The 27,547-nt window shown below is 32.4% G+C and overlaps 1 protein-coding gene across 1 annotated transcript in view; it reads left to right on the top strand.

Annotated features, from left to right (window-relative positions):
- Nucleotides 1-27,547, top strand: part of LOC147075315 (cell adhesion molecule Dscam2-like) — a 380,443-nt gene that overhangs the window by 277,247 nt on the left and 75,649 nt on the right. The window contains 1 exon segment of the mRNA XM_085942919.1: nt 5,212-5,357. Within this exon segment, the coding sequence (XP_085799045.1) occupies nt 5,212-5,357 (146 nt within the window).

The raw sequence follows: 27,547 nt of genomic DNA, 5'->3' as shown, positions 1-27,547 counted from the left end.
CGTTTATTGTTTGTTTGTTCCATGCAATTTTGATTTTTTTTTACTACATATTAATAACGTTTGCATCATAGACTATAGATACATCTAGACACCACCCGTTGCATTGCTAAATGAAGCTGCGTGCCATGCGTTTGGTTTGTGAGCGAGCGAACGCATTTGTCTACAAATGTTCGAGACCATAGACCATTTCGGTAGTGCTCGCCCAAAGTGCTCGCACTAGACGCTCAGAATTAAAATATAATTTTCTATTTTTTTTACGTTATATAGTATTTTTAAGCGGTCAAAATGCAACCATTAGGTAAAGATATCCAAAATTTAAGTTATTTTAAAGAAACACTAGGTCACTGATAATATATATAATAATATACAAATAAATTATCATGAACATGTATCAACTTACCTATGAAACGTAATACCATATTCTTGCTTATCAGTACGGCTACCATATTTTAATACAACACACAGAACCATCTTTCCTACTTAATTAACAAAAAATATTTACCATTGACTTTATGTCTAACACAAAAAATAGCAATTTAGCAACACGAGCTACGATGCTACGTGAAGCGATTCTCCACGATTTGTTGGCGATACTTTTGGAAACTAACGAAAACATATGTAGACCTTTTATCTTACTCTAGCGCGTGTCGCAGAGATTATAAGGGTGCCGAATACTTTCTCACTCGCACTCATGCATCGTTTTTGTTCAGGCCTTGATTTGCATACTTTGGATTCGATTTTAATTTAGTGGTCTTTTGTTTGACCTATACTCCTATTAGAATTATTTTCATATTGCCATATTGTATAACACAGATATTTTAATATTAAAAAAAAATTACCTCTTATTATTTTTTAAATATCTAAGATAAATATAACCACGAAGCAACCCTGTGCGAAGCCGGGTACTTCAGCTAGTGTAATATAAAAAAATCGGTGTGTGTGCTTATGTACGCGCGTTAGAAATTACACTTCTTTGGCGTAACAAAACAAAACTTGTGATAAACTAGATTCTTTGACTAGCTCTTAATTATCTTGTTAAATTACACGCTCAAGAAAAAGAACCGCGTATTGGAACGCCGTTCGTTTATTTTTATACACTTTAACTTATATTACTAAATTATAAAATGGTTTCTCGTTGTGTATATTTTTAAAATACCAACTGTCACTCTGGCGTTTAATTATTTGTTTACGTAAGGAATTTCAAATGGCTGACAATAATAATTTCGCAGCCTAGGCAACGGAACTATTCTAATTTAAAATATTATACTGTGTAATCGTCACGATTGCAGTATCGTACTGTGGCTTAAAGGTAGTGCATTCCACTTTCGGACGTTTCGGTAGTGCTGTAATGGCAATTGGGATGGCGATAACTATGTTCAACGAAATTGCTTCGGGTGTTGATATATTCCACCTACGTGAGGATGAGTATAGTTGGACGTTGTTTTATAAATTCTTAAAATAGGGTCTGCTTAACTCATCCGGTGTACTTATCTAAATTATATTTTTTATATGTACACATTTCTACTGTTTAATAACTTACTATCTATCTCTATACTGATTTATCTCTTTTTTTATGTAATACTGTTTTATATTTCTTTGTTTCTAAATGTTATGTTGTGAACGTCTTAAACTTATAATTTGTAATGTCCACAATATGTTAAAAATAAATAAATTGAATTGACTGATAAGTGATAACTGAACTTTTTTCGTGTGAAAAAATATATGTCACACGCCAAAAATACACTCTGATCTGATTTCCCAAACGCGCCAAAAGAAGTATAACTTTAAAAATGTAAAATCCATTTTTTTTTCATTTCTCCACGTGTGCAGATTTTACACTTAACTTCACAGATTCTCTTTTCTCCTTAGTATTCTTAAGCTAAGCATATTTGTGTTGATATGCGATTTTATGCCTTATATACTTTTTTATATACTTACATTTAAACATGCAAAAATTTGTACTTTCACGAGCTTTCCTTATATTATCGGATCATTTTTCACGATTGGATACAGCCAAAGATATCGCATTTTGAAAATCAGATTCTCTTTGAGACGCAGTAGGTACACCCCGCGTCGCTTTTTGGCTACTTCCGAAAACACGATTCATGCCATTACAGCCTCTGGAGAATCACATCACTAAGATACGAGGGTGGGTCAATAATTCCTTAGAAAAAGCATTAAAACAGTTTTTATTTTTGTATTTTTTTTTATTTCTCAACATAATCTCCTTGGAGCTCAATACACTTGGTTAGACGTTTCTCAATTTTTTTTAAACCGTCAGAAAAATAAGTTTTCAGAAGGTCCTCAAAATAAGCATTTGTCCGATCGATGACTTCTTCATTTGAAAAAAAACGTTGTCCACTTAGCCATTTTTTTAAGTTTGGGAAAAGGAAAAAGTCACTGGGGGCTAAATCTGGCGAATACGGTGGGTGGTCGACCAATTCGAACTTCAATTCTTCAATTTTAGCCATTGATCGTAAACATGTGTGAACACGGGCATTGTCCTGATGAAAGAGGATTTTTTTCCTGTTTAAATGAGGCCGTTTTTCTTCAATTTCGTTTTTTAGCTGGTCCAATAAAGATGCATAATAACCCCTGTTATTGTTTTTCCTTTTTCCAAATAGTCAACGAAAATAATTTCACGTGCATCCCAAAATACAGTAGCCATAACCTTACCAGCTGATTTTACGGTTTTCGCCTTCTTTGGACATGGTTTGTCTTCGCAATCCACTGCTTTGACTGTTCTTTCGTCTCGGGAGTATAGTGGTGTATCCATGTTTCATCTACAGTCACAAAGCGACGAAAAAATTCATCCGGATTGCGTTGCATGAGCGACAACAGGGCTTTAGAGGCCACCACCCTATTGCGTTTATTGTTGACTGTGAGCAAACGCGGCACCCATCTTGCAGAAATATTTTTATGTCCAATTTGTCATGTAAAATAGAAATGACGCTACCTTTTGAGATCCCTGTAACCTCAATTATCTCACTCAACTTTAATCTTCGGTCACTTAACACCATATCGTGGATTTTATTGATAATTTCTGGTGTAGTCACCTCTACAGGACGTCCTGAGCGTGGTTCATCCTTTGTTGATGTACGACCACGTTTAAATTCATTTAACCAGTTATAAATAGTTGCAAGTGAAGGAGCAGATATGCCGTGAACTAAATCCAACTCATTTTTTATTTCCTTTGCTGTTAACCCTTTTATATTAAAATGTTTAATAACAGCTCTAAACTAAATTTTCTCCATTTTCCATTTTTCCATTTTCCACAAGCAATTTTTTTTTTAAATGTACGAGAAACACACAACAACCCGACCAATCTGATTGAAACTTCGCAGCATACTGAATCGGTAGTGCCGCTGCATGAAAACAAACCGCTTACAGTACTAGTCGCGCCACCTGTCGGCTTTTCTAAGGACTTATTGACCCACCCTCGTATATGTTTTCAATTAATAAAAAAATGTATGGGATTCAAGAAAAACTCTTTTTAAGCGCTATAGAAAAATATGTAGGTATTGGCGTTTATTTCAAACGTAATTGATAATATTAAACTAGTGTTGATGTATACATTTTTAGCGATGCATTTAACTAACTATTCTGTTTTTAAAATTCCATTTTATTGTTTATTTGTATTGTTGTTATAGTTATTGTTGTTTTTTTAGTTTATTTCTTTTCTATAAAATTATTTTTTGCTTTGTTTTTTCTAGTTGATTTACTTGTACTTTTTATTATAAATGTCATGTTGTGAATGTCTTGAATTAATAATTTGTTATGTGCTAAACTTGTCTTTTTTTAAATAAATAAGTAAAAAGTGCCAAAAAGTTATACTTATAGATAGTTTATAAAAATATTTATTTTGTATATTTCTACAACTATTATAAATTTGAGATAAGTACATTTTAAAATGAATACTAATAAAAATGATTTACTTGTATAATTTTGGTTTTTTAATTATGATACAAACATTTTATGTGTTGTAAAATACGGAGCTTTCTGTGGTACTCGTACCTACATCAAATTCTATTTCTGGTGACGTTATTAATACATTAGACGCTAAAGACGCACCTAGAGCGTAACGATTAGGTGGCCAATTAATATAATTATATGATATAATTAGCATGCTATTTAAATGTGGTAATTAAGAAGTAATTATCTAGTCTTAAATAGATTGACACACATATTTATATTATTGGGTCATTTTCTACAACTTGTCTACTTATTTAGTTACAAAGTAAGCATGAATAAATTTAATCATTAGAAACATTTGCCATGAAGTTTTAATAGTCTTCAAAGTACAGTAATAATTTAAAAATATATTATAAGATACCTTTTGTACATCGTACCCAAATCAATCTCTTTGATCGTACCTGCTTATGTTACAAAATATATGATTATTTAAGTATCTTGCCAAAAATATACAAATTAACATAGAATTTAATAAAATACCAGAAAAACATTGAATCATTTTTTACCATCATCAGTTTAAATCTGTGATGCACAAACCGCGGCTTTAAATGGCATTTTGTTACGGCCCAACCTAGCAAGTACTTCATCACCAAATTTTTCATTGAATACGACAAAATTCTAATTACCTACATACTAAGTTATATCACGCAAATACATGTAAGTACGTAATGCAGAGTGGAGAGTGATTGAAGTAGCTGATATGTAACTATTACATTTAAAATAATAAAATGTATGCCTCGTGTAGTATAATATGACATTATTTTTAATACTTTTATCCACTGCGGCCCGTGAAAAATTAGAAAACGGATAATTTGTCCCTTCTTTCAAATAGGTTGTATACCACTGGTCTAAATCAAAAATCTGTTAGATGAAGACCGCTCCAAGCTTATTCTATTTCTCACGGATATTATGTTTTGCATTATCACGTATTTTCGTAGAATTAAACTATTTCGTCGATCTAGTGACCCATCAAACGTTGTCTACCTCTTGAGTAGGACTGGGTGACTAGATTTGACTGTGCGATTGTATTCTTATTGCCAATGTATCCTATTCATTCCCATTTTAGACGTTTACCAAACTCAATTACATCACATGTTGCTGGATGTGTTAGTATTATAAAAAAACTAAATTCCAAAAATCTACTACGATAAAAAACAACCGTGAAAGCCTCAAACATTATATAAATTCCAATGAGTTTTTCATGACGTGTTGACGAATATTTTTTTTATTTCTTTTTAGATACGTATTCCAAAATGGAACGCTGCATTTTCCGGCGTTTGATTGGTCGAACTACAGGCGGGAAATTCACACGACATCCTATCACTGCTCGCTGCAAAACATGGCGGGCGGACATCAGCTGTTGAAGGACGTCGTTGTCAATGCAGGTAAGAGTTACAATTATTATAAATGTAATATTATTAGTTATGGGAATTTATCTATTAAACATATTCACATGTTTTCAAACAATGGTATTTTTTATGTTCAATCAGTGTTCGCGGGCAATATTTGCAGTCATAGTGCCAAAAATCGTGCATTGTCAACGTAAACGTGTTTATTTTACCGATCTTTTAAAATATTCCTGCATGAATACTTCAGTTTCTGTGATATTTTCTCAATTGTTGAGGACATGGTTCCACTAGCAATTCCATCATGCCATCGTTTTTGAATATTGTCTTGACTTAGAACCTTTCATTATATCCTTATTCCCCGATGGAAACAATCGTTGATAATAATCGTTGACTATTAACACTTCCTTGTATCATTTTTTATGGTGTTAGTGGCCTTACTAGCATTCAATTCCGGCGGAAAAAACCAACATTTATAATGCGTGATGTGTCCTTCATCAGTTTCGTGATTTGACATTATTTGATATCTAACAATAAAAAATGCACAAAGAACAAATGAATCTCTCAGTAGGTATTACAAAAACAATCTTACAAATAATATGTCTACTCATGTAGTGCACGTGTGGTCACAAATTGAACTCAAATTACAATATTTAAAAATAAATAATTTCTTTTCAGTCCCCTTATTATAATGATTATTTAGTTTTTACTTTCAAAAATATATTTTTATAAATAATAAGTACGGCTATTTAAAATAAATACTACGCACCACTTATATCTGTCATTTGATCTCATAGTAGTCGCTAATAGACCATTGTTTTTGTTGTAGATATAGGATTATTAAAAGATAATTGAGAATATATTTTGTATTTTAAGTCAACAATACTATCTATTGGAGAAAAACTAAAGCAGTTCTTGATCACATAAAGCCCAAAGATGAACGATCATAATGGTCCACTATGCAAAATTAACAAACATATGAGTTATCATCATCTTAATTATGGTCCATTGAATATCGGTATATGTAGCACATTTGGACAATACTATCCTATAATAATTAATTTGTTGAGGCAATATTTTCGTATATATAGTAAGCTAAATGTATAATTATTATTAAATTCTTTTATGGTTATGTGTAGACATTGCGTGTACAATTCACTGAAAAGGTAGGAAGGATTTTTATGCAAATCTTCTATCTAGTTGGATAATATATAATGTATTTTCATAGTGATGAGTAAAATTATATTGTATTAACAGTTTATCTCCATATTTGCAGACATAGCCAAGATTACAATATTAATATAGTTAACACAGTGTAGATTTTGAGATGCTTGCAGAGCAACGGCATGCAAAACACAGTGTAGCCAGATCCGGCTTATGCATTATGTTGCGCGCCAAACGGAAATGACGTCACACAACCAAACTCCATCTATACCATCCCCTCCTACCAATACCGTACTGAAAAATCATGAATCAACCGGTTCGCTAAAACATATTATGATTATATATTCGTTTTACTGAAGTAAAAGCTCTTTATCTGCAGCAGCGTAAAATCAACTGAAGAAAATGAACAAAAATTCGTCACAAAATATTATAAAGCAACAAGGTATTTTTTGATGTAAAAGAAAAAAGGACAAATTCAAAATATAGAACATTCGAATCGACTTTTCCTATCAATTGATAATAACACTAATGTAATTATTTTAATTATATAATATGTTTATAAGTTAGCTTAATTTCAACTATATTTTTTTTAAATTTAGTTGAATTTTAACCGTTTATTTGATTTAAATGTCATAAAGCACTCTATACGTGCGTGATCATTAGGCCGCCCTTAGAAAAATACCACGTTTATGCGCTCAAGATTAAACTCAGATTACCAGCAAACCTCCAAGTGTTTTTGAAGATCTGTAATATTGATCATATAGAGAAAAAAAAATGAAACGATGATGATATAATACGCAATGAGTAATGGGGAACATTACCGGCATTCAAGGATTTAAATAAAAACTTGATAGACGTTTAACATAATATTATATGCCGTGTATAATAACAAAGTCACTATATTAAAACCTTGCGGCATAGTCAATTTGCACCTCCATGGTAATTATTGTTGAATTTCACTTCTGCCGCGTGTAGAGGCCACGTACAATATTTTTCAATATAATATTTGAACCGACGTTTCCGTCGCTTGAAGCAAAGTTTTGATTAACTCTACAACGTTTCAGTTATTGATGTTGACAGTAGTTTCGAGATGTAAATTCATCCTCAGAACTATCAAACTGTAACTATATCTCCTTATGTAAGTATATAACTAAAATTCTTTGATTTAATATTGTGCCATAATGTAGAGGTGTGTTCTCGGAATCATAATTGTTTCATCCCATGTACATAGTGAGGTATTATTTTATTTATTTATTAATGTTATATAGAATTCTAAATCTGGTGGGTTTAATGATTAATTGTATGGAAGGTATAAATTAGAATACTAAAATATTTTATTTTTACGCATTTATATTAGGTACATAGTAATTAACTTGAAGTAGAGACATAGAGAAAGAGAGAATTATTAAAAATGCTGACGTCTGTAATAAATAGCTGTAATTATTGTTTCGCCCCATGTACATAGCGACGGCCCCAGGAAAAACCATGATAAGTCTAAAATCATAAATGTTCAGGAGAGCGAAAAAACTAAAATATTTACGCTATTAAATTCATCATATAAAATGAGTAAGTTTTTTCTTATCTTATTTAAGTAAATCAGATAGACCATTTTATGGTGTATATTCCTATCAAAATTTAATGATGATTCATTAATTAACAGCTGAGATAATGTCCAAAAATCGTTTTTATTTGGAATAATATTACGCACTTTATATTTTAACTCGATTCAACATGCTTTTGCGCGGACGAAATAGATTACTGACTCCGCATAACACATTCATATTCTGAGATAGAAACCTTATTTTACGTCGCATTTTTCTTACTCCATACGATTTTATTAATTACAACTATAGTTATAACGCTCTTTTACGGAAAAATTGACATTGCGCAATATTTAACTCGAAATAGTACAGCGTGTCTATAAAATCTTAAAAAGGGATATAGGGACATATTGATATATATATATTTTTATACGGAGTTTTTATAATTTAAATGTATTTAAGTATGACTTTTTATGTTTTTTTGCAGATTATTATTGATATTTTTATAAATAATCAGAATATGTAAATTACGAAATAATAAACATTCAGGAAAAATGTTTATAATGGAATAATAAAGAAGTTATGAGGAAATTAGTATATAACACTACTTACTACACCATCAATAAAATATCTATTTTTTTAACCTACTTCGTAACAAATTTTTCATTAAAAATATAGAATAGATAGAAAAAAACAATGTAATGTTAATGGTCATGTATATCGCTAGAAAAATTTTAATTTAATTAATATTCAGTACGATTATCGAAACCAGAGAGATAATATATTTCATTAAATAAATCATTATAAGTTCGTTAATGGTTTACATAAAGGATATACTGAGTGAATTAAATTAGTAATTATCACTTTAGAACACACATAATTATTATTGTTCAATACAAAAATACAAAAATATTAAATAACTAGTAGAATATAATATTATACATAACAATTTGGCACAAATGTACCTACCAAAGCATCGAAATGTTGGAAAAAATATATTTAAGTAGGTTTGTTAGTTTCAAAAATTTTAATACTAATAAACCTAAGGAAAGTGTTATTTATAACCTAATAATTATTATTTAAAGACAGCTGAATTCACTTTCGTTATCAAATGAGATCGCATTATTAAAATTTTCATCAGCAGAAGTTAAATTCATATAAAATGTATACTAGGCTTGTATTACATACACATTCTATAATCACGATTAGGTAATTACCTATCTAAAATAACATTGATACAACATTATGTAGTTCTGCTGTAGCAAGAGTGATAACCTTTTCAGTACCTACCTTCTATTCACTTTTTTCAATTCAATTTTTGCAACATAATATCTTTCTGTAATTGATCTTGTAAAATTGTAATTAAAAGCTTATAAATACTGATACAGTGATCATATTAACTTTCGTTTTGTTTTTCTAATGTTTATTGTTGATATGAGTTTAATTATCGATTAGTAAACATAGTTGAATTATATTTAATTGTCAACATAAATCATGAAACATCAGTATATGTACGTCTTAATTGAACTCAGTTATGTTAATTAATACGAGGTGTCATGATTGCAATAATTTTTTTGGAAAGATAAAATAAATATGTACCTCCCCAACATTGTAATATTTGGTTTAAAATTTAAATAATCGTGGTACGAATCTGCATTTTTCTAAACGGTTGGCTTTTAACTAGTATTTTCTTTAAATGATACATTATATTGTTATCTAATCTAATCAATTACGTAGAGTTTTATTAAATACTTTCTCAAAAAAACATAGTTTAATATCAATTATCATTCATAGCACTTTATTTAACTTACTATTTTGATCGATCTATATAACTCCGACCGATTTAACTTAGATAAAAAATAGTAATTATTACTATTTACGCTAGTTTTCATATTTTAAAACAATCATATTCAATAAATTAATACGAGATAAGTATATATGAAAGTAGGTACTAGATTTTTCAAAACCAATTGATATTTTGTTTGATATTATACCTACCGGGGATACCACAATATGTTAATCCCATCTCATACATATTATTTACCTAGATTCTAGACAACAATAAATGATTCATAAACTGACTATTATACACGTTTTTCGGTAAAATTCTATTGAAAATAATAGATAAAATAAGTTTTCAAAAAACCCGGCTAATCTTTTCTTTTAGGTGACCAACATGTAATAATAATTTATAATCCACAGAGCTCGTTTTCGAGAAACATTCAATGTACAAAGTAATAATAATATATACCCTTTTATATTATTGCAAACATAAAATTAACACGTCGGACGTATTTAAGTTTTACAATGAGCTTAAGTTGGTCCCAATGTGTACAAATCAATTAGTAAGCCTTTCGGAAATTCTCACCATTTGAAAGAGTAATAAAAATGATTTTTTTCACTTTCTTAAGTCATAAATATTATTCCGTAATTAGTAAGAATTTTACTAAGAGAATAATAAAATAAACTCTCTTATATTTGCTAGCTAGATAAGTCCTTCCTTTTAAATAATAAAATATTTTGTAATTTAAACATGAAAATACTGCCTAGTTGTTATTATCCATGTACAAGACTAATTTAATCAAAATGTGTCATACTGTACCGAAAATAAAATAATTTTTTGAAGTTAAAACATAATATTATAGGTATAAGCATCGGCCTATAACATCGTGGGTTCCGAGTTTGAATCATGGGTCTGAAAAATAGATACAAATTGTTTTTCAATTTGTGGTCGGAGTCAGCGTACGTACCTAATAGGTTGATCAAGTGGCTGACATCCATTTCTCGTAAAAACAAAACCTGTTCTCCAATCTATGGGGGGCCTCATTATAATCGGACATGATCGGATATTTTAGGTGGGTACATTTTTAATTGCAAAACAATTTGTTTTCTAGTGATAGGTAATAATATTTAATTAAAATATGTCGTTTTCTGCTGGGTATTTATTTAAATTAAGTTTATTTATAATTACATAAGTACTTTTTTTACTCATCTAAATAATTGAAACAGTGAATTATTATAATGATATATCCATATCGTTTTCTATTGGATATTTGTTTAATATCAAATAATATAACAATTTCAAACTTAAACATTACCTACAACATTGTTTTTTGGGTATCTAAGTAGAAGAGTAATTAACCGAAAATAGTCGAAGAAAGCTTGTGGAGGTCTTTATTTTGCGGTGGATTGAAATTGGCTGATGAATCAATATAATGAATAATCAATATTTAAACATTATTACTGTGTCCTAGTATAGTAAAAGTACCTACCTATATTAGTACAAAATAATTCTTTTCTATTTTGTTTGTTTTATATTCAATAATATAATATTTTGATAATAAAACACTAGTACTAGTGACTAGTGAGTAGCTTTTTAACTAAAACTGCATTTACCTACTGCAAATTCCAATATTTTCCGAAGATAAACCAATATATTTTTCAAAACTAATGTGATACGTCAATATAAACCATGCCGTATATTAGGATCTCCGTTAAAGACTGTTATTGCAAGTATAACAACCTTCTTACTCGTAAAATAAAACGCAGTACACTTTTTTTATTGATATATGACTATACTCCTCGGATATTTATGTGAACACAAATTTGGTCGATGCGATATGTAGATATAGAGCACCATTGTCGAAAACCTAACTTTGTCAATTTTTATGCTAGAGACCTGAAATTTTTACAGGACATGCACAAAAAATATGATATTATAAAAAGCTAATAAAACTTAAAACGCTATTTTCAGACTTATCATGGTTTTTCTAGGGCACGTCGATAGTAAGGTAATATTTTATTTATTTATTAATGTTGTATAAAATTCTTTTACTTAGGGTCCATGTTTCACACGCATATTATTTGTTTACGGGAAGCATACACTGGTTGAACACTTGGCGCTTTAGGCACAGTGGAAGATCACTTTGTAGACATTATTCAGGCGGCCAAAAGCCCCAAAGCCTAAGTAAAAGAGAGATCCAGAAACTTAGAGTAGCACAACGTGGTATGGAGAGGTGCATACTGGGCATAACGCGAAAGGACAAAACAAGGAATGAGTGGATAAGGAAGCAGACAAGGGTTTGCGATGTAATAGAGTTTATTAAAAGCCTTAAATGGAGATGGGCTGGACACATAGCTCGAAGGAGAGACAATGTTGGACAAATCTAGTCATCCAGTGGTATCCAAGAAGTACAAAACGTCCGTACGGAAAACCTAAAGGTCGCTGGATCGATGAAATGATAAAGTTCTGCGGAAGTACGTGGCAACGCAACGCACAGGACCGAGAGAAGTGGAAGAAGTGGAAGCTTGAAGAAGCCTTCATCCAGCAGTAGATAGATTCAGGCTGATGATGATGATATAAAATTCTAAGTCTAAGGGGTTCAATGATTTGTATGGGGGTGTTAATTAGGGTACTAAAATATTTTATTTATACGCATTTATATTACAGATTAATTAACTTGAAGGAGATATTAACATAGATATAAGAGAGTATTATTAAAGATGCTGAGGTCTGTAATAAATAGGTTTACTCAAAACTTTTTTGCAAAGTATTTATTTGTGTCTTTCTGGTGCACGAGGGTGGTTGATGACGCTTGTGACAAATGCAAGACCATGAGTTTTAGATCCAACTCATGATATTTTATCTTTGATAACACCATCGCACAATCTCACGCCTGGCTTTTAACTACAAAACATAACATTGGAAACAAATTAGTAGACTAATTGTGACAATACCATAAATAAACAATGATCCGTTTTGTGCGAACCGGTTGAAACCCGAAGTAGTGCTGCACTAGTTCGGACGATGTGGTTCCAAACATAATCTCCTGTAGGGTTGTACCGCTTCCAAGTTTCCAAACTTTGTCATCGTTGTTCATATCGCAACGCACATCATAATACGATATGAATATAAGTAATAGATTATGTACCCACTTATCGAAATATTTCGCAAATCCTTCTCATTGAAGTGTACGCATGATGCCAAATTTTAAAAGTGGGAAGTAACTTGTTAGTATTAGTATATTTTAACATGTATTATATATAATATACGAGCATATACATTAGATTCAAATATGCTGACAGATAAGACCAAAAGTAACTACCTAATTTAATAGAACGTAGAGCGTTTTCATTATAAACCTGTAATGCATTACCGCTCCTTCGGTAACTCTATTGTCTCCAGGAATTTTTGGCATGGAGTATCATTGAACGGCATCAGTCGCCATTAATAATCAGTGCAGCACCTCATCTTATGATATGATATGGCAAAACTAAACTACTCATCAAGATGATGACAAATAATTATTTCAGTACGTTCTTCAACTGTTCCATCACACCATATTAATAAATGGTGAATACCGATGAATACAGCTATTAGAAAATGACTACTACAAAACTCATCATCATCATCAGGGGCGCGACAACCCAGTGTAGGTCTTGGCCTCCTCCAACAGCTCCTTCCACCTGTCCTTATCCAGTGTGGCCGCTTTCCAATTCGGTACCCCCAGAATACGGCAGTCAGTGGCAACTCCATCCAACCAGCGAATCTTTGACCTGCGTCTTCTTTGCTGGACATCACTCTCTTTGCCGGTGCATTGTCATTCAAATGGTGCACATGACCTAGCCATCGCAGTCTCCCAATCTTAATTGATTGAACTGCGTTGCAATCTTCGTACAGCTCGTAGATCTCAGCATTATATCTTCTCCTCCAATTGGTGCCGTCCCTGATCGGTCCATACATACGGCGGAGAATTTTTCTTTCAAAAATGTTCAGGGCTCGTTCATTTCGCAGAGTTAATGTCCAGGTTTCCGATGCGTATGTGAGCACTGGCTTTACAAGTGTCATGTAAAGAGTGCTTTTAGTTCGGCGAGATACTACAAAACTACTCGGTGTTAAAAAGCAGAATTGAAAGTTGAAGTAAACTAAAATATGAAGTGAATAGTTAGTGTAGATATAGGTGTAAATTGGTGAATAGTTTTCCGTCTTTCTATTTGAAACGAAATCGTCATTCTGTCGTCAAGATTAGTCATCAGACTTTTAATTCTATGCCTATAGAATTAAAACAAAAATTTCAGAACACAGCCTTTATTAAAACAGACACCCGAGTTGCTTATATCTTAATTATGTGGCTGGCAAAGCAACCCTACATCACAAATGTCATCGCATCGCATCGCATCCCACAGGGCTGGCGTATGTAGACACTGTAATGACGTCGCATGTAATTATAACAGCAATAACAAGTTTAATTACTCGCCTGCAGACTGCACCCCTCTCCTACCCAACCCCCAGAATCCCTGCATGCCATAGACAATTTCCCGCGGCGGGAGATCTCTACCCCACGCCGGTCTTAGTCTATGAAAAGGACATGTGGGTGTTTATTTTGCTCACGCCTGACATAGATAATATACATTTATAGCATTGAAATTTATCTGAATTTAATAAACTACTATCTTGATCGTTTTCTTTGTGAAAGGTTTTGTCTTCTAGCATATTTAAATTTATATATACGGTGTGTATCCATAGTCCATACACAGTGGCCTAGATGGTATAACGCGTGTTTCTGAAGCCGTGGATCGCAGGTTTAACATCTCACCTGGCAAAAACCATTTCGCTGTGTTTGATCAAGTGTAAGAACTTAAACAGTTGGGGAATGACTGGGGGGTCATCCATAAATGACGTCACATAACTTTAAGTATTTTACCCCCCCCCCCCATTCGTCATTACACTAGTGTGTCACTTACCCTCTCTCCGAATTTTTCAATGTATGTTGTCAGTATGCAACTTCTCTGCCGTCACTTAGCAGCATTCAAAAGGTAAACAGAGATGCAGTGATGTTGTGTATTAAGTCAAGCGCAGATACAACCACTCGTGGCTGCAGTAGCAACCGCACTCTACAAACTACATTTTACATACTTTATGTATGGTACCCGTGTTGCGTACGCTACGTCGATGACTCTGCAGTTTGTGGGTGCATATAGGTACGATCTCACCCCGCGTAGATACTTCGTACTCAGATACTTGCCGATCTGGTGCAAGCGATGAACACCTGTAGTGCAGCTACGATCTGTTGTTCCTACTGGTGGTTACGCTCACCTACCAGTGACACTGTCTTTAATTGTGTGAAATGTTAGATACGTATGACTGATAATAGAAAAAAAATATCGGTGTGTGTACTTATGTACGCGCGATAGAAGGTATACTTCTTTGGCGTAACAAAACAAAAACAAAACTTGTGATAACCTAGATTCTTCGACTAGCTCTTAATTATCTTGTTAAATTATACGCTCAAGAAAAAGGACTGCTTATTGGAACGCCGTTGGTTTATTTCTATACACTTTAACTTATATTACTTATATAAATATTTATCGTTGTTTTTTATTGTTAAAGTAACAACTGCCACTATGATGTTTAATAGTTTGTTTACGTAAGGAATTGCAAATGGCCTACAATAATAAAACTTTGCGCATTTTACGTTGGCTAGTTATCATTAATAATTACGAAACCATATATTTGATCGATATAATGTAATATGCAAAATAATATAGTGTAAAAAAATTAATTAAAAGTTAAATATGTAAAATTTGTCAGAAGTTTAGACAGAGGACGACCACGTTACATAATATTTACACACATACATGCTCGTATTCATCCGCCATGTTGTTATGACGTCAGCGGACATGATATTAATTAATCTCGTTGCAGATGCGCGAGACATCAAATAACTTCATTATTATTCGGAAAACATAATTTGATAGAAATCCAACAAGCAATTACTAGCTTTTAATTTCCCCTGTTGTCCTTTTTGATAGGCCTCCGCTCGATTTTCCGAATACATGTTATGTACTTTACGATGGAAAATTATCCTAAACTATCCGGGCAATTGCACAGGTGGCAGGAAAGTTTTTAAACCAAACGGAATTTTGATAAATCAAACGAATTCAAATTCAAACATATCCTCACCATTTTTACACAGTCGACATGTGCACAACTAAGGGTTACCTATAGGGATTTTATATATATATAATTGGCTAGTTTGGTATTAAATTTGATTGAATTGTAGACTAAATCATTCCCTGAAACTATATACCTATTTTTCTCAAATACGAGTAGGCACAATATTAATCAAATATATTATAATTTCGAAAACACTTTTGAGAAAATATATTATAACCGGTAGAAAAAATATTTTTGAAAAAAGTAAGACACCCTACAGGATCGAACCTGCGTCTCTCGCGTTTCGCGCCCACGCATATATACCACTATACTAAATGTACCATACTCAAATACGACAAATTTTAACTACTGGCTCTCATAGTATTCTCTGAAACGTTTTCTAAATTGAGCTACTATTGGCTATCGGCTTTTGTATTTTAAATCAAAGTAGGTATTACTTGAATAACTAACCGACGTCACGGATCACTCCAAGATATACTGTTGTAGCTTCCTTGAACTTGCTAATAATTTTTAAATTAAATACTTTTTTATTCAACGGATAATTTACAAGATTTAAGAATGTAACATTCTAATTCGTTTCAAAATTATATATGTTGAATAATTAGAATGTTACATTCTTAAATCTTGTGAATTATTCGTTGAATAAAAAAGTCCTTAATTAAAAAAATATACAGTATAATGTACAGTATCACTTGGATTTATTTTAATAAAAAAATATCATATTTATTTACTAAGGGGGTGCATGCTTTATATTGTTTTTTTCCGTAATTCCTTATTTATTTCGAACAGTTCTTTTCAGCCCTTTTGGGAAATGCGTAGGCTTTCCAGTGATGGATTAGCCGCCATGTTATTAATATAATCTCAATTATAGTGAAAATATAAATAAACTATGTAATATTTAACATCTCACTGTTTAATCATTTACTATATACTACGGCTACCGGTATTTAATTCTAAATAAAAAATCGCAAAAAAACAAAACACAAGAGCTTTAAAGACCATAGTAGGTATATAAATAGCTAACTGAGCTTTATCCACAAAACTCTTACTTCAAGCCATTGTAAAGTTTCAAGAAATACTTTCAACATTAAAGTAAGTCGGAGTAGGTATATTGTCACCTCGATCCTATTATAACTAGATACTACTTTAACATTGTTGGTTGATATAATAAATTTTAAACTTGGAGTAGTGAATATTTGCAAGTATTTAGTCTGTAAACTTATTGTGGTAATATTTAGTTATCTTGTAAATATCAAAAGGAAAGCAACAACTGCATACTTATCGCAATATATTAAAATTTTTCTCAGCTATCATTAGTGAATAGGTATATTTCGGCATGGCCCGCACATCCTGAAGCGGGCCTCCCACGCCAGGATTTTTTCCGGGTCCCCTACCTATCGCTAAGGTTAAAGGCAGTCTGAGACTCTACATTGTCGTTTTCTAAATTATGTTCGAGGTAAAATAAAATAAAATTCATTGTATTTTTTAGCGATAACACATCGTACAAAGGAGTTGTCAAGTATCAAAATACATCAACCAAAAATTGCATCGCACAACCATATATTGTAATAATTACAGGATAAAAAGAACTTTTTATGTACAACGTTTTTAAATTTTTTGTTGAATCATATAAACTTGACTTGACTAGCTTAAACGATCAAAAAAAATGTATTTGATAGAAATAATACTGAAATGTCATTTTAACAATCATATTGATTTCCATAGTAACGCACATAATATATATTAGTAATTTAGTTGCTAGGACCCCAGACTAGCAATCAATAATAGTGGATTGGATTACGGATTTCTTCCGAAATAACTTTTCATACAAAACAGAATTAACTGAACATGAATTCAATTCTACTTAAAGATGGCTAAAAGTATTTTTAAAAAAAATGCATTGGTATCGTGTTCTGATATATTCTAAAAGTTTCAAATGTCTAGCTAGTCGGGAAGATAGTTAAAAATCGATTGCAAGATTTGTACCGGACAAATAAGAATACGAGCTAAGAAAAACGTTATAAAAAGGTAACTTTTTTTACTATTAGAGCAAATTTTAGATGTGTGTTTATCTCATTTATCTGGTCGATCCGCCACGCCGCCCCCCCCCCCCCCCCCCTGAGCCCGGGCCCCTAGGCTAGAGCCCTATCCTATGGTGACCATGATACTCAGACACATTAAATTTGTCAATTTTAGGAAGTGAGACATATGGATATACCTATAAATATATCATCATCAGCCGGGGTCAATCCACTGCTGGATGAAGGCCTCCCCAAGGTCTCTCCAACTCTCTCGGAGAGTCCAAGTCTTGCCATACGTAGATATAATATGAAGTTGGGATTTGATATTGGATATAAATTAAAACCAAGAATCCATTAATTATTAATTTATTGCATTCCAGGAGTAATGTAAAAACGTGTAATAATTAAAGTCGTATGTATGTAGAAAAATTGTACGCGTTTCGAGAATTCAAATAAAATTCATTCTTACCTTCTATCGTAAATCTATACAGTGCTACTATAACTAAGAATAAATAAAAAATATTTTTAATTTTTTTTAAATGATCCTACCTATTCCCTTGATAAATGTCAAAGACCTCTGTACAATTAACCTAAAAATATATAACAGTTATCATGGGGTGATTGGCTGATTGTTGCATCCAAACATCGCTACATATCAACTTATTTAAAAGCCGTATATAAACGGCATTCAGGTGATTTATATTAGTTTATTTAATGTATTTATGTGTTTCTCGGACCCTGCGATTATCCGTATTAATGGCACCCAACTCGAACAAGTCAGCAGCTACGACTATCTCGGACAGCAGGTGCCCATAAACGGAAGCATGCACGATTAAATTGCTCGAAGAACAAAGCTGGGATGGAGTGCTTTCGGGCGTATGAATAGTATCTTCAAGAGTGACCTACCATTATGTCTTAAGCGTAGGGTGTTCAACCAATGTGTGCTATCCGTGCTCACGTATGGCTGCGAGACGTGGACCCTCAACACGAGAGATGTCCAAAGGCTAAGAGTCGCACAGCGAGGCATGGAGAGGTGAATGTTGGACATCACGCGAAAGGACCGTAAGAGAAACGAATGGGTTAGGAAGCAGACAGGAGTACGCGATGTAATAGACGTTGCCAAACAGCTGAAATGGAGATGGGCGGTTCACATTGCTCGCCGAAAGGACGACCGCTGGACAAATGCCGTCATCCAGTGGTACCCACGGGCCACGAAACGGCCACAGGGTCGCCCTTAAAGCCGCTGGATTGACGAACTGGTAAAGCTCGGCGGAAATACGTGGCAGCAAACGACACAGAACCGAGAGAGTTGGAAGAAGCTTGGGGAGGCCTTCATCCAGCAGTGGATTGACCCCGGCTGATGATGATGATTTAATGTATTATATAGAAAAGGAAATAATGTATCAGTTATAGATATTTTAATGACGTAGAAGTATTAAAATACTTGTCTCGCAAGCCGTGGGTGTCAAAAATTACAAATATTGTTTTGTCAACCTATGTTGTTTGATCCATAACAAGAACCTAATGATTTTGGAAAAAATGCCCACCAAACATTCGTTGAAAAACATGTAATAAAATATGGGTACCGGACGAAATCCCGAATGCTGAAATCCCGAATGGCTGAAATCCCGAAAACCTATTCGCCATTCGGGATTTCGGTCTTCGGGACTTCGACCCAAACCTATAAAATATTACTATACAGACGACTGAAGCACAATTATTATTATATATTCGTCAAATTTATTATTGTACCTGATTGGAATTACGTATTATATTCTAAATATAACAAACGTTTAGAAATTGGGCACAATATATTCAGTAGATAAAATTTGAACAATAATATATTTTCACCCTAACAGTGGCAGCGAGTGGGTATCCCATGAAATATAACACAATCACTGAAACGAAACCCTTTCCGTTCACAAAACTTCTGCATAGGTTGCAATTTCCCAACAATGGAAGTCCCTCCATAGACAAGAAAGGCGGGAAACCTCGCATTACTTTGCGACACCGAAAGTGTCCCATTGTTGTCTATGGATGTGTATCATAAAGGCTCTCAACATATAAATCTGAAATAGAGATACTTCCCTTCCCTTAAAACTCGCTTTAATTCAAGACTACAGATGAATATAGAAAATTTATAACGCCTCTTATATAAACGACACACATAATTATGTAATATATTCATTAGACAATTTGCATATAACATCATACTGCGTCTAGATAAAAACCTTATTTTATATTAACTAATATTTACAGGGGTTCTCAAACCTTTTACAATAGTGACGCAGCACATACATAGCGTTTAAGAATGCAACACATCCATGTAATATCCTAATATATAATAAAAAAAAAACTACAAAAATATGATAACTATGGCTTTGTCCAACTAGTTTCCTCTTATGTATGCTTACATAGTGTAGCTTAAACTGTAGACGATATTTGGCCACGTATTTTTTCCGACTTATACACGGGGTGAAAATGACAACTCTGCCATTCTTAGTAGTATTCATCTCTGTGTCCCTGATAACTATCTTAGAAATCGGAAGGATCAGCTGTTTGTTCTCCCAAGGTGCAGAACTAACCTTCCATTGGTAATACCAATTGGGAGGGTAACAACTCTTTTCAACCCAATCACTTCGGATATTGACATATTCCACCTGCGTGAGGATGAGTATAGGTGGTTTTTGTTTTATAAAATCTTAAAATAGGGTCTGCTTAGCTCATTCGGTGTACTTCCTTGTATCTAATTTATATTTTTATTTTTTCTTGTATTTACACTTTTTTACTGTTTAATAACTTTCATATAATAGGTACTGTTTAAATAATATTTCTTTGTTTCTAAATGTCAAGCATGATAAAATATACAGATAAAATGATGTTGTGTATCAACAGATCGAGAGTTTGGATCTAAGACTTTCCAGCAACGGACTGGGTCCAAAGAACAGTGTATTTTTGGAATGTATTAACTTTATAGCGACGAATGGTGTTATACCACCAGCATTCTCTAAATTGAACAAAGACTAAGTAAGTAATGTAATGTAATATAACTTCAACCTCGGGAGAATTTTGATCCATATATGGAAAATGGAAAAACTGTGTTGATCAAGAGGGTTGAAAAAGTGGTAAACTTTACACTGTGTGTATAGTCCAATCATATTCATATTACTGGGGTGTATGGTGATTTTCTTAAAGTGTATCACCAAAAGAAAGATTCTTCACTGCAAGTAGAAGTCGAAGTATTTGTAAACTACCTACTACATATCAGTGGCGAAGGGTGTAGGTGGGCTTTTCAGATCTGACATTAATAGTGCATACTAAATTTTGTCAGTTATACGTATTTGTTTTCATTGAACTAATACTACAATTTACAGACGGTGTTGGTTAGTTTTTAAAATTCAATTAAACCTTGCGAAAACCAAGCCATAATAGAGAATAGTCAAAAATACTCGTCTATCCATAATATGTAATTTATTATATACATTAAATCATACATAACTTTGGATATTTTATAGATATAATAATATTTTTATATATTATGCCATGGTTTAAGCAGGGCTTAAGAAATTTAAAAAAACTAACCAACGTAATATATATTCTAAATTCAACGAAAAGTATGAATTAAAAAGTGTGCACAATTTTTTTGGATCGCCCAAACTATACCAAAACTATTATGGTTTGGTTTAGGCAGGGTTTAATTTTTTTTTTAATTAACCAACTCCATCTGTAAATTGTGGTCTTTCTTCAATAAAAACAAATACGTATGACTGACAAAGTATAATGTGCACTATTTATGTCGGATCTTAGCAGTCTACCTCCACCTTTCGCCACTTCTTGATAATATAGAGGTAGCATAAAATAGCTACCAATTTAAGTTAAAAGTGGAAGATAGAGTACCGGATGTAATATAGAGATAAGAGACTCTTATTCAAGCAGTAAAATCTGAAGGCTTATGAAGGAAAAATAGGTAATACAAGTTTAAATAGGATTAATAAAATACCGAGAAATATCTGTTAAACTTTAGAATACCTAATATTATATTGATGGCAAACGAATAGGATCACAAATGTTAAGAAGGGTTTATATTCATAGCTGTGAGATGAGTGAGGTGAGACGAAGTGAGGTGAGGTGAGTCGGCGCCCAACGTGGAGCCGGAAATTGAATTCGCATCGCGGAAGTCTGACTTTACGCATTTTAAAACACGTTTTACATTTCCGCTTCAATTTCGTAACTATTCTCCCTTTATCCTTCTCGCTTGCTCTTATGCTTTTCTATGGGAATCCGTACTTGGAGATTGATTTTCATCTCATTCACTTTTTATTTGAAATATATGTGTATGGGTTTATTGTACTACTGTCTACTATGACGTATTTGATGTTAAGTTGATTTAAAAAGGGAGTAAATTTTCACAGTAACGCAACACCTTACTACGTCAATCATATCTGGGAGGAGGTACATTGTAATCGATGAAATTGGAAAGACTTTTATTCATACTATTGACTTATCATACGTAAGTTTTATTTTTGATATGCTTAATTAAAAAAATATCGATTACCACAATATGAAAATGACATCATTATCTTTTGGTTATTATGTCGTGTGACGTTATGTCAACTACCCTGTTATTGTCATTTTTTAAATTAAATCTAATATTAAATACAATATCATAAAACCTTTTTTTATTCAACAAATAATTCACAAAATTTGAGAATGAATCATTCTTTATTGGATATAGATAATTCGAAGACACCTCAAAAACGTACATATTTTTAAAAAATCATATAAAAATATAGGTTCTGGATGGGACTCGAGCCCGCATTCATCGGATTCCGACCAATGTACATTACCAAATTAGCCACGAATGAATTAAGCAATAACTATGCGTATGAGATGTTGACCGATTTCGTCATTATCAGTGATTTTGATTAAAAGTATTAAAAATAGTTATTCACTTTAAGTCATTATCTATTTTATTTCAACATGGCATCAGAATCTCTCAAAATTTATATTTTATCGCACTTGCACTAGCACTATCTAATACTTTATTCACTAAAATATAATATTTAATTGAATTAAAGGTTAATAACACTCAGTATAAAGATATCAAAACTACATTTGAAGAAATCCTGACGCCATCTTTGAATCAAATAAGCAATATTAAAGCCTTGATTTAAATATCAAAAAAGGTATAAAGCTAAATAAATTCTGTCAATAGACAGGATTTTAAAAATTCTGCAGAGAGATAGCGTAGTTGGTAGTGTTTGCACTGTTGAGTAATTTTATTGAATGTTAAGATACCTTGCCTGAAACTGAAAGACAACCTATCATGAGCAATAATAAAATGCTATAAATGTTTTAAAAATCGTTTGTTTTAGTTTCTTCATTATTTAAATTTAACTACATAGGTATAAGCAACCTAATCGTACTCTATAACCAAAAATGTTAGATAATAATAATATGTTTAGGAAACAAGAAAAAGTGGAAGAGGCGACAAGGTGAGACAAGGCAATACAACAGGTGCGATTTTAACAAAACTCGCAATGTCTGAACCATAAACAATGCACATAAGCTTTCTTTTCACGGGAAGAAATCGTAAATTTGGATATTAGTGATAAAACAGTTCAATTACACAAGCATATTTTAAAACTTTGGCAACCAATTTTCATTCCTATATTGTTACTATAATTTATTTTATTTTGATACATTTCAACCAATGATAGTGGATTGGATTACGGATTTCTTCCAAAATGACTTTTCATACAAAACAGAATTAACTGAAAATTAATTCAATGCTACTTAAAGATGGTTTGAAGTATTAAAAGAATGCATTGGCTATTCTAAAAGTTTCAAATGTCTAGCTAGTCGGGAAGTTAGTTAAAAATCTATTGCAAGATTTGTACCGGACAAACAACCACCGGACAAATAAGAATACGGGTTAATAAAAACGTTGTAATTATTGTATATTTAAAAGATTTATTACGAGTTCGTCATCGCACCAATCAGATCAATTTGATTACTTAACTCCCATAATATAAAGCTATTTTTTCGATAAATAATTTAAAAAACGACGTGTAAAGTGTCAATTTGGGACATTGGACAAATCTTATGTTTTTACTTATTACTGTGAATGTTTACCATTACTTTATAGATAGGTACTTTAGAAGTATGCGTGTAAGTGGATTCGCTTCAGTTCCGAAATTGGTTCGCAAAAGTTAGTCCACAATTCAAAAAATAGTCTCCATCAGCAGTATTCGTTTCCAGCGCGATAAAAGCCTGCCTCCGTACAATATCACAGAAGATATGAATTTTAAATATCCAGTCTCGTGTGTGTCGTTTTCGCAGATAGTTCTCATACTAATAATAAATAATAATATGAAAAAATCCGCTTTCCCAGCGAAACCCCACATTATTCGCTGACGGCTGACGAATGCCGCCTTCTCGCTCGCACCCGCCCTCCTGGCGATGCGATCAAAAGAGAGAACTGCTGTCACCCGTTTCCCATAATCCGGGACTCCGTAAATAACGGTTGGGGATTTATTCTTCTGCCGGCAGTGATTTTCCAGGGCTGCGCTTTCTCAGTGGCCGAGTTATTGTGTCAAATCTTTTCGAGCTCACTGTGATGTGATAGATGCCTAGTAAGAATATTTGAATAAAATGTAAGCTTTTTATGAAAAAAAATACAAACATTAAAAAACAATTAGAAAATAACTTGACTTGTATGGTTATGTGTGCTTTTGACTAAATGTGTATCTTTTTAATGCTGCCATATATAAATATATATGAAGTTTTACTAAGTTTTGTGAGCGGTTTCATTTTATTCATCCAGATTAATTAAAAATTGTTTTTTCTGCTGTTTATAATAAAATTAATAGAATGATAATAGTAGGATTGAGTGTATACCATTATTAACAGTGGGTTATGTAATTTATGGTAGCTATGCCACTGTTGTTTTAGGACACAAGTTACAGGACAACTTTAATGCAACAGTGACATTTTTTTCCTTTAAATGGGGTACCTACCTACTTATTACAATTTAAAAAATACTTAAACCCTGACGGCTTAAAAACATGGAACATGCTTTGTCTACTGATTCTCTGAATGCTGGTTGTCCAAATTCGAAAGAAAATAAAATAAATTGCGGTGCTGCGGGTTTACACGTCATTCCTAAAGTGCCGTTCACAGCCGACTGGAGTCCAGTGTTGCCAAGTTCAAAATAAAAATTTCAGTAGATTTTAACAAAAAAATCAGTATATTCCATAAAATATCAGTAGATTTTGGAAAAAATAGTATATTCGAGATAATTTAAGACTATTAAGAATAACAATAACTAATATTATTCATTTATTATAAACAATGTTGATGTTAGTGGGTAAAATGGCGCTCTTGGGTAGAGTTACAATGCTTTTTTTGTCAATTTAAAAGTGTCACACATCAAAAAAGGGCGTGCGTAAATCATGTCAAGTTTATTATTAAAATAATCATCAGTTTACTTATAATTATGGAAAAACACAAATATCAGTAGATTTCATGAATTTAGAAAAAAATCAAAAATTCAGTATATTGGCAAAAAATATCAGTAGATCTACTGAAATTTCAGTAGACATGGCAACACTGCTGGAGTCTTTCGCGGCCGCGCTACTTTTGTGACTTTATTTTTCGTTACGCCTGTACGATTTTTCGTAACGAATCTGCCCGGGAGGTCTAGACAAAAGCAAGTATCCATGCTAAAATAATCAGTTCTTGCTATAAACTATTATGTTTATATTTCACTAAATAAGCATTTATTTGCTTCTTAAAAACGTCATTTGATTTCTTTCTGCAAAGTTTATTACAACGTATCTATGTACGTTTTAATTGGTATATTTTATTGGTACCTACTAGAAAAAACATATCACGATGAAGGGAAGCAACATTGTCTATACCAATAGTAAATTTGATGTGTTTATTTTTGATTTAAAAACATTTACCATTTGATCATGTTGACAATTTCCATGAAACCTAATGGAAAGATTTTACTGACTTGATCCCAACCGAATTAAATGTTTGTATTCAAAATTCAAGGATTTTACTTGTGCGATCATCGCACTGAACGCCTTGAATGCGATCATCGCAATCAACGCTTTGAATGCGATCATCGCGTCCGCAAAATCAACATTTAAAAACAATATAATATGATTTTTTTTTAAATTATTGTCTGCTAGTGTGTTCCATAATAACTCAAAAACTACTGGTCCGATATTGAGCGACCCTCGTAGTCTACTGCACAAAGCACTGGTTTCTCATTCAGGGGCTTCAGATTCGATCCTGGTGTGGTCACAATACATGCAGGGGCGGCTTTACCTTAAGGGTTCGTAGGGACCAACCCCACATCATTATCATGTCAAAAATACACGTCCGATATTTTTATCATTGTCATAGTATAACTACTTAATTACATGATTAAATGAACTATTTAATATATTTTATCCATCTAAACCCATCGCAATTTTATAGAGATATTTATTATTATCATATAAATAAATAAAGCAATAATTGTCAATTTTGTAAAAACATAATAATGATTACGCTGTATTAAAATAGTTAATTAACATTAATGGCGTCTATTTTTCGCTGACTAGGCTTACTCAGTTCCATCCCGTCGCCGCAGTACAAATCTTATGCTACAAATAATGTGAATATATTAGCGTTAGTATCCGCATACTGGGGAGCTAATCAAATAACCCCGAGGCGAGTAAAAACACTCACTGTATGTCTTGTTCAAAACTGATAATGGTGAGTCTATAAGAATTATTATTATTAATTTAGTTAATATTTTAAGCACGCTTTTTAGATGACGTGATTAAGTAACGACTCAGATTCATATTATATATTCTGAAAAATTACTCATTTCTTCATTAATAAAATTATAATAATATAAGTAGCTTGGGCTTGGTACATAATGTATAATATGATAAAGTAGGTAGGTATGTATATTTAATAAATAATGGCTAAACCCCACCACATAGAAAGTCGTCGAGCCGCCTCTGAATGCATGTATGTGATGTTCTCATTGCCTTTGTATTATTTATGTAATAGTTATACTATTTCACTACATTACTGTCATTAGGCCGCATAGCATGTTGTAGTGTTCAAAATAATGTATAGAATATAATAGTATGAAATTGAAACAAAAAAGGACCACAGGACCACAGGACCATATATGAAATTAACTACAAGTGACTTCGCATTGCAAGCTCATTTGAAGAGAACTGCCTTGCCAATATACATGGCATATAAAACGACAATCCACCAAGATGAGTAGAAAACCAATTAACACTATCTACTACATATCGACATTTTTATTTAGTTGAAAAATACTGTAAAATTTGTGTAAAACCGTTATATTTTTACTGAAATAATCACAGTGTACATAAAAATGGAAGCCATTACGTGTGTCAGAAAATCGGAATACCAACTTAATAGTGTTAATATTAATTTGTGAAGTTTACCCACATAACCATGCCTCACGAGTTTGCTAAATACTTTCAAACAGAAATAACGTATATA

Source organism: Rhyacophila brunnea, unplaced genomic scaffold (genome assembly GCF_057557595.1).
Source record: "Rhyacophila brunnea isolate RB1 unplaced genomic scaffold, BYU_Rbru_1.0 scaffold_15, whole genome shotgun sequence".
Classification (NCBI taxonomy): Eukaryota; Metazoa; Arthropoda; class Insecta; order Trichoptera; family Rhyacophilidae; genus Rhyacophila; species Rhyacophila brunnea.
Note: the sequence above shows the minus strand (reverse complement) of the source record. Positions and strands in the feature narration are given on the sequence as shown.